This window comes from Melospiza georgiana, chromosome 4 (genome assembly GCF_028018845.1).
Source record: "Melospiza georgiana isolate bMelGeo1 chromosome 4, bMelGeo1.pri, whole genome shotgun sequence".
Classification (NCBI taxonomy): domain Eukaryota; kingdom Metazoa; phylum Chordata; class Aves; order Passeriformes; family Passerellidae; genus Melospiza; species Melospiza georgiana.
In genome coordinates, this window is record NC_080433.1 from 31,169,942 (window position 1) to 31,180,929 (window position 10,988).

Genomic DNA, 10,988 nt, shown 5'->3' on the forward strand with positions numbered 1-10,988 from the left:
CTCCCCACTCTACAGAGCAGGTGATTTCCTGCCGGGATGAGCGATGCTGGGACGGGAGCTGGACACAGAGGGACCTGGACACAGAGGTCCAGGATAATGCACAGCCATCCCGGGAAACCTGTCCAAGAAACCTGCTTTGGGTCTCCATGGCCAGCAGCATCCCAGGGGCCTTAAGGAGGTCCCTTCTTGGTGACAGGAAGAGAAGGAGGGGACTCTGCTGCAGCAAAGACAGAGGCTGAAGAGGCCCCTGACCACACAAACAGTGGCCGTAGGCACAGGGTCCTGGACAGCCCTGCTCCAGGACAGCATCTTTGAGGACATGGTTTTCCTCTTGGTGTCTCACATGCTGTCCCCAGTGTTAAGGCGTGTGCTGAGAAGTCAAAAAAGATTTTTAAACCTCATTTTTTTGAATCTCCTGTGAGCCCCAAACCTGCAAGGACCATGACCCTCCCTCCCAAAATCCTCCCAAGATGTGGCACATGGGATGACCCCTGCACAAAATGTTGTGGAGCCTGCTGTGCCCTGCCAGTGCCAGTGAACACTGGCATGGTGAGCAGAGCTTGCCCCCAAAACCAGGGCACATCAGCCCCCTGAATGGGTCAGTTCACCCCAGTGCACCTACGGCTGCTCCCTGCTGCTTCTGGGGAGCTGCTGCACCTGGATGGAGCAGGGCCAGTCCATCCATCCCCTCTGCAGCCATCCCTATGAGGACCTCTTTCAGGTTCAGAGGGCTTACTTTCCCAAAAGCTCTGTCCCTAGGGCCTGGTGTGGGGCTGCTTCCCAAGAGCTGTATCTGCTCTGTATCTGACCAGTATCTGCCCAGCTGCTCTTTGGCAGGGTGTACCATCCCTCTGGCACCACGACAGGCCTTTCCTCACGTGGTGAAGGGATGAAGGTGGAGTTGAGACATCTTGCTCCTTCCCACAGCAGGCAAAGCCATCAAGTGCCCTGTGGCCACCTCAGCTTCAGGTCAGATTTCACCCTCTCTGTCTTTTGCTCCTCATTGCTGGCTGCCCCCAAGGCCTCACCACATTTCCCTCTGCCCTTGTGGCAGGAGGATGGATACCTGCACCTTGTGCATGGTGTGGCAGCTTGGCACTGCCAAGAGACAGGTGGCACCTCCAGAGCCAGCGAGAGGGGCGTGGGGACGCCACACTGCGGACGTCACGGGCCCCTTGGTGTCCTTGTGCCCCCCAAGTTCTGTGGCCTGACCGCCCCATGGCCGCCGGCCCCAGCAGCGGGGTGGCTCACACTCGCCGCCCCCGCCCGTCTCCACCAGCACCGTCTTTAATAAGAAGTGTGGAATATTTTAGCACCTATGTAAAAGCCACCACAGACGGTGGTGGCAGCCGTTGCCAGGGAGACGCTCCCAAAAATAGCCCCACTCCGCCAACCTTTCCCAGTGCCGCTGGGGGGACCGAGGGATGGAGGGGTGGCACGAGGGATGGATAAAGGGATGGATGAAAGGAGGGAAAGAGTCGTAGAGATGGACAGAGGAACCTTTGGAGGGATGAATGGAGAGGAGGAGTGAAGGGTAGTTGAAAAGATGGAGGGAAGAATGGAGAGAGAGAGAGAGGGAGACAGGGATGGCTGGAGATGGATGGAGAGATGGGTGCAGCAGAAAGCAAGAGCTCCTGGGAAGGGGAGTAAACGCTGCCTGCCCCTTCTCCTGCCTGGGCATGAAGAGAAGAGCTGCCTCTATGCCAGCAGGCCCTACTGGGACACCATTGGTCCTGCACTCCTGCGATACCAGCTAAGCCAGCACAAACCCTTAAGCCTCTCTGCGCTGAGCAGGTCTGGCTTTGGGAGTTTAAACCAGAGAACAAAGTTTTGGGCTCCTGAGCACTTGCCAAGCTCCCTGTGTGATCTTCTACCAACCATCCCATCTCTGTCCCCAGTGTTCCAGAGCTGCCCAGCCAACCTGACCTGCTCATGGGGGCAGAGATGGTGAGACACGGAGGTGACCCATGGTGCTCAACCCCACCGTGTTCCCCAGCCCCTCTGGGAATGCAGAATCATTTCCCTCTCTTAGACAAATCCCTGAGGCTGCCCACTCTCCCAGGAGTCTGGATGCAGCCTCAGATACATCCTGCAGTAGAAATGGAAGGAGACACCTGGAGAACCACCAGGGGCAAAACCAGAGAATCCTTCCTGATAGAAGGAAACAAATGTTTTAGTGATAAGGAAATGCCCTTTGTCCCTCTTCTCATCCCATAGCCATCACCTGACAGGCAGAGGTGGAGAAGGGCCTGGAAGAAGCTGCTGCTGCCTGGCCCAGGGGCTCTGCAGGAGGAGCCTTCCAGACCAGCTGAGGCAGAGAGGGAAACCCCAAAAATAGAACTGAAGGAGGAGGGGTTGGGGTGGGGGGGGGGGGGAGAAAAATAAACCCAACAACCCCAAAATCTCATTTTTAATATCAAATCCCAGCTCACTTGCCTCCTTGTCACCCTGGCGACATTCCTTGTGGTCACCATGGAAACGGGAGGCATGGAGAGAGCATCACCATGCGGGGTGGTGGCAGCACCCGGCATTATTTTGGGAGGCAGGGAGACACCCGGCGCAAGGCGCTTTGCATGGTGGCAGAGCGGGAGGAGGCAAGGTTTATTTTTACTTGGTCCCACTCCATGTGCCAATTTTTTCTTCTCTGAGAGCCTGGGTGTCCCTTGCCCTGCAGCAGCTTTGCTGTGGCCCTCATGAGCCACACAGGGATGGTGTTCCATGGGGACAGCCCAGCCCTACCACCCTGTTCCAGCTGGGTGAGCTTCATCGGGCTGCTCCCATGAAGTGCCTCTAATGGTCACCTCAGCTGGTGGCTCCTGTGCCAGAACAGGAGATAATGCTGGGAGCTGGGCCCATCAGTTCTTCTTGGGAAGGTGCAAGATGAGGAGAACAAACCTTTGCCCCCCCTCTGCAGGGGCTTCTTCCCTTGGCTGGGACAAGAAGACGCAAAGAGGAGTACAGGAACAAGATAAAGGCGAGGACTCTGTGGCATTGCACACCAGGGGATTGGAAGGGGATCTCTTGGGAGAGAGGACCCCAAATCTGTTCCTGCTCCCCATCCCTGCTCCATGGATGGAGCCCACCTGCAAAAGAGCCTGCAGGGCCGCTGGGGCTTGGCTTCCACCAGCACCCCCACAGCGTTGTGAAGCCCTGCTGAAATGCCAGGCTGCTCCACTCTGACGTCTGGAAACCCAGTTCAGGCAGTCCCTGCCCTTTGCCAGGTGTCTCCTTTGCCCTAACCCACCCTTGTCTCACTACAGTAATCCCTGCCTCAGTGCCCTGGCTGGGAGCAGCAGGGCTGTCTCCAGTTTCGTGGGGCTGAGCAGGTGTTTTCCTGGCCTGTGAATCCATCTGGAAAAGCCCTGTGATGCAGGTGCTGGAGCGTCAGAGAGGGAAAACACAACCGCCAACCTAATGGGCAGGGAGGAAATGTATGCAAATATATTCAGAAAGGGAGCGGTGATGCTAATAGGCTTGTTAATTCTCTTGGAATTCACCAGGAATAATACTTTTACACTTCGGTTGTTAAGGATGTTACTCCAAGCAAGCCCATAAGGACAGAGAGAGATGTGTAGGGGATGGCCACATGTCGTGGCTGGGGACAGGGAGGGCAGCCAGAGCCGGCAGCCAGAGCCAGCTTTGGGACAGGAGCAGGCAGGACCACACAATCCAAGAGAAACCAAATCAGACCCACAGCCATGATCGCACACACAGATGTGATTTGCTCAGGGGCAGGGAGACAAATTACAACTTCCATTAGGTTGTACTAAAGCAACTTTAAATTAGTGATTAGATATTGACTATCGAATTGTTGGATCTTGATGCAGAGGTTCCCCTGCTGCTGCCATGAGATCTCCCTGTGTAGCTGCTGCTCCGAGGACAAGGTTCATCCAAAACAAGCTGGTCACCCACCTTAATATATTTTCAAATGTATTAAAACTTTTTACAGTCACTGCTGAGCTCCTTTCTGTGAATTCTATAAAACCAGCAGCAACCACATTCCCCACATTATTTGTAACCCTCTTGAAGGAATCCAGGATTAATATTTTCAGTGAAGTTTGTTTCAAACAAGCCCTTGGGAGGATCTTTTCTGTGCTCGGGCATCCACACTGCTCCAGACAGGGCACCTGAAGGAAGGGGTGCCCGGTGGGGCAGACACCAGGAACGGCTGTCCGTGAGCAGCTGTGGATCAGCCGTTATCAATGGCTGGATAATTCGAATATCTCTCCACTTCTTTGGCTGCAGGAGCCAAGGCAGAGCACTGGTGAGAAGGTGCTGCCAGTGGGATGGGGCCGGGAAGGGCAGGGAGCAGAAGGCTGCCGATGGAAGCAGGACAGAGGTTACTGCGCCCGTGGCGAATATCCCTGGAAACCTGGCCCTCCTCTGGCCGGAGGGTGTGTCCTCAAGGCCAGAGGATGGGAATCCTGCTCCCTCTGCCTTTTCCCCTTTAACCACACTTCCGTGTGTAACTTGAGACAAGCAGGGGAAGAAAAAAGAGGAAGGAAAAAAAAGAGAAAGGGAAAAGTAGCGCGGTTATTCCCGCCTCTGCCTCCTCCTCTCTCTCCTCCCCGGCCAGCCAGGAGCCACGTCACCGTCACCCAGCGCTGCTTCGGGGCTGCTCTGCCTGGAGAGCGCTCCGGGACACAAACTCCAACTTCAGCCCAAGGCGCAGAGAGGAAGGCCCTGCGCTGGGAGAGCCAGAATCCACCTCGGTGCAAAAGTAAACAAGGGAGACATCCAGCCTGGCAGGGGAAAGGCATCTGCAGCCACGGGGCAGGGGAGACTGAACTTTGTGCTGCGAGGAGGAAGGGCTCCGTGCTCAGGGAAAAAGAAAAGTTGAGCCGAAGGAAATCTTTCATTCAGTCGAGGCTCGGCGGAGAAAAACTTCCCGCCCTCGCCCTCCCTGCCTGCAGAAAGAGCCCCACTCCCTCCACGCCAGAGGAGTCCCCCGGCACCATGAACATCTTCCGCATCCTGGGGGATGTCTCCCACTTGCTGGCCATCATTATTCTCCTGCTGAAGATTGTGAAGTCCAAGTCCTGCGCTGGTGAGTGCTCCCATGTCCCAGGGAAGGAGGGTGGCCCTTCTCGAAGGGCAGTTCGGTGAAGGGCACAACAAAGTGGGAGCTAGGAAGGCCAGTGATAGCCCATAGGAACTGGCAGCCCTGCCCCGTGGGCTCTGAGGGAAGCCATCCTCTTCCTCTGGGAGGTCTCCCGGCCAGGAGAGGGCTGTGCTGGAAGGATGTGATGTGGCAAGGCGCACAGCCTCAGGCAGGTGCTGGTCTCAGGACAGCGAGGCAAAGGAGAGGGCGGCAAGGCTGGAGGGAGGTGGAAAAGGAGAGCAAGATGTTGTGGCAGCACCAACAGCAACGACCTGGAGAGGAAGCTGCTTTAGGTTGGAGGTTCTGCCAGCGGTGGGCAGGCGCCAGAGGCAGCCCCATCCCAGGGCGAGGAAATCAGGACAGCAGCTTCCTGCAGGAGAGTTTTGCTCATAGTTCACTTCTCAGGAGAGTTTGGGGCTGGGCTGCTGGGGCTGTGGCCATTATCACAGGTACAGGAGTGGGTGGGCCCGACTGCATCTCTCTGCCAGCAGTGGCCAAGTTCCATCAGTGCCCCGGGGCCGGTCCTGCAGCTCCTCCCTCCTGTGGCAGATGTCCCATCACACAGTCCCCTGCTGAGGTGGGCAGGCAAAGGGGGAAGGGAGGCAAGAGAAAGGCCTTTTGACAACAGCAAGCACTGAACTGGCCGAAGTGGCGAACATGCCCACTGAGCACCAGCTCCTACAGGCAGCACTCAGGGGCATCAGCAGGAGCCTGCCCTGTTGCTTGGGAGACTCTGGCCACTCTGGCGTAGAGCTACCTCAGCACCCACACAGCAGCCCTGGCTCATAAAACAACATACACATCAATGCTTCCAAAGGAGCCGTAAGGGGAAGCCACCACCCCACAGACCCTGCCCTTCATCTGCTTTACTTTCCCTTCATCTCCCTGCCATGCAGGAATCTCTGGGAAGAGCCAGATACTTTTTGCCCTTGTCTTCACAACCCGCTATCTGGACCTGTTCACGAATTTCATCTCTGTCTACAACACCGTGATGAAGGTAAGGAGAGGGCAGTGCAGCAGGAGAGGCTCCCCTCAGCTCGCTGTGGTTTCCCAGGGAGGTGAGGGTACACTGTCACTGAGTTTTTCAGCCAGGAAGGGTGGATAAGGATGCTTCCTTTGGTGCCACTGTCCCTCCATTGACCAAAAAAACCCTTGCCATAGTCAGTGAGCGAGCTGAGCCATATTTAGTACCACTAAAACCAGAACAAGATGCCATGAACCCAGCCTGGGTGTCCTCGTACAGCAGGAGCATTAAATAAAGCCACCACTGAGCCAACCTCTTGACAGAGTGCCCCAGAGGGACTCAAACGTGAGATTCCCATGGTGTGGCAAGCTTTACCTGGCCACTGGAATATCTCCAGCAGAAGTCAATCTGTAAGGCAACGCAGCCAAAGCGTTCACCACTATCTTGACATCTGGGAAAATGAGCCTCTCTTTAAGCACAGAAAGTGCAATTGCAGATAAGGTCTTGCCATCTCCCTTCTCTCCCACAGGTCATTTTTTTGATTTGTGCCTACGTCACTGTGTATATGATCTACGTGAAATTCCGGAAAACGTTTGACAGCGAGAACGACTCCTTCCGCCTCGAGTTCCTGCTGGTCCCTGTCACAGGCCTGTCATTTCTGGAGAACCACAGCTTCACCCCCTTGGAGGTAAGGAAAAGCTGATGCAGAAAAAGGGAAAGGAAGCAGCAGCAGTCTTACACCAGGCAGCAGAGTGAGCAGCATGTTGAATAGCCAAGATTTTTAACAGCAAAAGCAGGCAGGAAAGGCAAAGTTGGCAGGCCTTGAAGACAGTACCATCTATAGAGCAGCTCAGCGCTGTCTCCTCTCACTCACAGCACAGCGAGCTCATTTTCCCCAATTTCAGCAGCACTACTCATCCCCCTCACACATCAGTGATTTGCCAAATGAAAAGCTTCAGGTCTTAACACATACTAACCAGCACTGACTCCCCACTGCCTTCATTTTGCACCTCACAGATACTCTGGACCTTCTCCATCTACCTGGAGTCCGTGGCTATCCTTCCTCAGCTCTTCATGATCAGCAAGACAGGGGAAGCAGAGACCATCACGACACACTACCTTTTCTTCCTGGGCCTCTACCGTGCCCTCTACATTGCCAACTGGGTCTGGCGCTACCACACAGAGAATTTCTACGACCAGATCGCTGTTGTCTCCGGGGTGGTACAAACCATCTTCTACTGCGACTTCTTCTATCTCTACGTCACTAAAGGTAGGTTGCTGTAACACTGAATTGTTCATTCATTCTTGCAGTATAGGGTGGAGCTGCAGCTTGCCATGTGTTAATCCTTACAGGACTTTATTTTTTGCTGGGTTTGTGGTGCATATTGTGCCCCTGAAGTCCAGTTTAGAAAACATATCTATTGACAGAGAGTGGGCACCACTGCTCACAAGGCTCTGGATGTGTGTGTGAAACACAGCAAGAATTAAAGCAGAGTTAAGCCTGGTTTAACCTCCCCTCAGAAGTTAATAACTGAAGTACATTCAATTCTACATATATTTTGAAAGACTATGAATCACGCAAAAAAAAAAAAACAAAACCAAAAATAACTTTGAGGGGGAAAAAATAGCTGCAGGCAGACAATGTACCTGAGAAAGCAACTGCAGACATACGGAGATATTGTTAAACCTTCTTTTCCTTTGATAGAGAAGATCAAGTTCTTGATTGTGAAGAACTGATTCTGTAGAAAGATGGGCACCTGCACAGACAAGACACTCCTCTTTTACACAATCAGATGCCCCTTCCATTTCAGTGCCAGGCTTTGGTAAATGGCCACCAGAGCTTAAAAGTGCACCAAGGGCATAAATCCCGATAGAACATGCTGTGGTTTGTGAGGCTGAAGGACACTTCAAAACACCTTTCTGTTGAGAAGGATGGAATTAGATTAAATTAGCCAAGGGGATAACTGTTTTTCTCCTTCTTCACTTTCCCCAACAAGTCTGCCAAAAGCAGTAATGATGGCAGCCCTCGTTTGAAGTTTCAAGGGATGGTTATTTGGTAGCTTCATGCAATACACCTGCTGATAGAAAGGTGACAGGAGCACTGAGCAGGTGGCTGGCCTTGGCAGATTAAGACTTCCTTCTGTCATTAAATATTTTTGTAGCCAGAAAAATACCTTCTAAAACTGCCATCAAGGTGCTCCACGTCAATTCCTTTTTTTTTCTTTTCTAAACGAATTCCCATTTTAGCTCCGCTCAATTCATGTGTCCTGTATTTTGTGAGAAATCCATACCCTTTGTAGCTGTGATGGTGGAACAAAAGGGGGAAAAAACACAACTGCTGGCTTCCAATCTCACACTGCTAGTGGCAGAACTGCAAAATTTAGATGATACAGGAGGCAGAAGAAAAAACATTTGTAAATGGGACATCACAGCAGGAAAAGAATTGCTTTTTTCTCTTTTCTTTTACACAAATGTTCTGGATCATGGGAGAGAAACGGTGTCTGAAGACATGCAAATACTTTGCAATCATTTATGAGAGCCAGCAATATTTTAATAGGTTGCATCTCTTACATTCTTTCAAAAAAAAATTTCAAAACATTTCTAACACTGAAGAGCTCAGAAAAAAGGGCAGCAATGATGAAAAAAGAAAGCAAAAATATGTTATATAAAGAAATGGATTTAGTAAGACTTCTGAGCCTATACCAAAGCACTGCAAAGGGATTTTTATAGAAAGCTACTTCTTTTTATCTTGTTTTCAAAACTAGATGAGCTCCCTTCTGTTTAACACAAGGACATGAAAGACATCCTGAGGAGGCTTTTAGCTCCCTAAAGAGCTTGTATTTCACAGAATGGCCAAGGGTGTGGGCAGTCAGGGTGGAGGGGGGAAAATCACCTAATCCATGCCCCTGCTCACATTTTTCAGGGTCTTGTCCAGTAAGAGTTTGACTATCTCCAGGGTGAAGCCTCTCTGGGCAATCTGTGCCACTGTCTGGCCACCCTCACTATAAAATACTATTTTCAGATGTTGAAGTGGCATTTCCCGTTGTCCATTGCTCAGTCACTAGGCACCACTCAGAGTCTGGGCCTGTGTCCATTCCTCCCATCCAGCACCTGTGCACATGGGTAAGGTGCCCCTCAGCCTTCTCAACGCTGAACAGTCTCAGCTCACAGCCTGTGCTCCTACATCAAGATGCTCTTGGGGCCCTTCTTGACTCCCCATCTCTTGTTCTGAGCCCAGAGCTGAGCCCACCACTCCACTGTGGCCTCCCAAGGCTCACGCTGCTGGCAATGCAGCTCCAGAGGCTCTTTGCTTCACCACGAGGGCACACTGATGGCTTGTGTTCAACTTGGTGTCCACCAGGACACCAAGGCCTTTTCTGGCAAGCCGCTTTCCAGCTGGGCAGCCCCCAGCACAAACTGGTGCCTGGGGTTGTTCCACCCCAGGGCAGGACATGCATTGGCTTTGCTGACCTTCACAAGGCCTCCAGCTCTGCACCCTGGCACGGTTCCTCCAGCCTCGCCTGGTCCATCAGGCCCTCCCTTGTGGTGCATCCTCAGCACATCACAGCCCTGCCCTTCGGCACCCAACACAGCCCCAGAGCCCACCCCAGTACCACTCTGTGCCAGGCACAGCCACTCTGCACCTCTGACCACTGCACACCCAGGACAGTCCCCAATCCAGCCACCCCATCTAAGCCTAGGGGTCTCTGGCATTTCCCAGAGGCATCCCTGCCATCCCAAGGTTCAGCTCAGATGGGCTGGGAGGGCTCAGCAGGGATCTGGTCACAGACATTGATTCAGGCCACGCTCTGTATCAAAAGGAAAGGAAAGCACTAGGAATAGCACATCATCAAGAAAAATGTTTAAGATGGTCCACCCATGAGAACAAGTAACCATGCAAGTCAAACAAGAACCTTTTCCTTTAGCACAAAGGAGGATAAATAGGTTGTGCTTTTCCCTCTTAGAAGCATTTCATAGTGGTTCTCTCCCATTGGCAGTCAGCAAACCCGGCACCCCACTATCTGGCACTCTAAATTGCAAGTCAGAAAACATAAAATTGTGGAAGAAATAAAACAGTTGAATTTCATTAAATTTACTCATTACCTTGTCTTTCTCTTTGCAGTCCTAAAAGGAAAGAAGCTAAGCCTTCCCATGCCTGTTTGAAGACATCCCACAGGCAGTGCAAGAAATTTCAAAGACGAAGCTGTTTAAGATCACAGCTTTCCTTCTCTGGCCCGTTTTGACTAATGGATGGCTCAGCAGAGTTTCAACCCAGTGCCAGAAAGACAGGGCTTGGAATGCTTTTCATCCATCAGACTCTTCCCCTCCATTGTTTAATTTCTTCTCACTTGAATTTGGTGCTAGTGCTGGCCAATATTGGCCAATACTGAAGTAGTGCAATTTCTTGTCTCCCAGCTCTTCCCGTCATCTACTCAAAACACACCTCCACCCTGACCCTGAGGCAGCACAAGGGAAAATGTCACTCCCACTAGTCCTTCAGCAAGTGCCCATGGTAAAGGGAACATGTAACACACTTCATTAAAGTGTGCTAACTTAACTGACCCATTTCACAGGTTGCCATGTCTGACACAGCAGATGCTACAAATTGTCACTTTAACTCTGTATGAACTAGTACCCTCTTGAAAATTAATTCTGCCTGACCCTCTCTCTATTCAGGCCCTGTAACATTTAAGAAAAACACATTGCCTTTGAGTAACAAGAATCTTCTAATTCCACAAGTACTCAAACATCCTCCCTACTCACTTATTTTCAGTTTCCTTATGTTCTACAAACAGGGACAATTTCAATTACAGTTCAGGCAGTTGCCAAGAAGTGTTTCCACCTCCTTGAATTTGACTTCTAGGAACTGGGAAGAACAGGGACAAAGACAGCTTTACATTCCAAAAATAAAGACAAAGTTCA

At 51.8% G+C, this 10,988-nt stretch overlaps 1 protein-coding gene across 1 annotated transcript; it reads left to right on the forward strand.

The window, feature by feature from the left end:
• Positions 1-4,956: 4,956 nt before the first annotated feature.
• On the forward strand, positions 4,957-10,988 carry KDELR3 (KDEL endoplasmic reticulum protein retention receptor 3). The gene is made up of 5 exons (XM_058021993.1): positions 4,957-5,047; positions 5,998-6,098; positions 6,595-6,753; positions 7,083-7,335; positions 10,189-10,988. Exons 1-5 carry the CDS (start codon positions 4,957-4,959, stop codon positions 10,227-10,229), a joined length of 645 nt encoding a protein of 214 aa, XP_057877976.1. The 3' UTR covers positions 10,230-10,988.

Coding starts and splice junctions, on each gene's coding strand:
- KDELR3 (XM_058021993.1), top strand. CDS start 4,957: ATGAACATCTTCCGCATCCTGGGGGATGTCTCCCACTTGCTGGCCATC. Junction 6,099..6,594: donor TCTACAACACCGTGATGAAG/GTAAGGAGAGGG, acceptor TCTCTCCCACAG/GTCATTTTTTTGATTTGTGC. Junction 7,336..10,188: donor CTATCTCTACGTCACTAAAG/GTAGGTTGCTGT, acceptor TTCTCTTTGCAG/TCCTAAAAGGAAAGAAGCTA.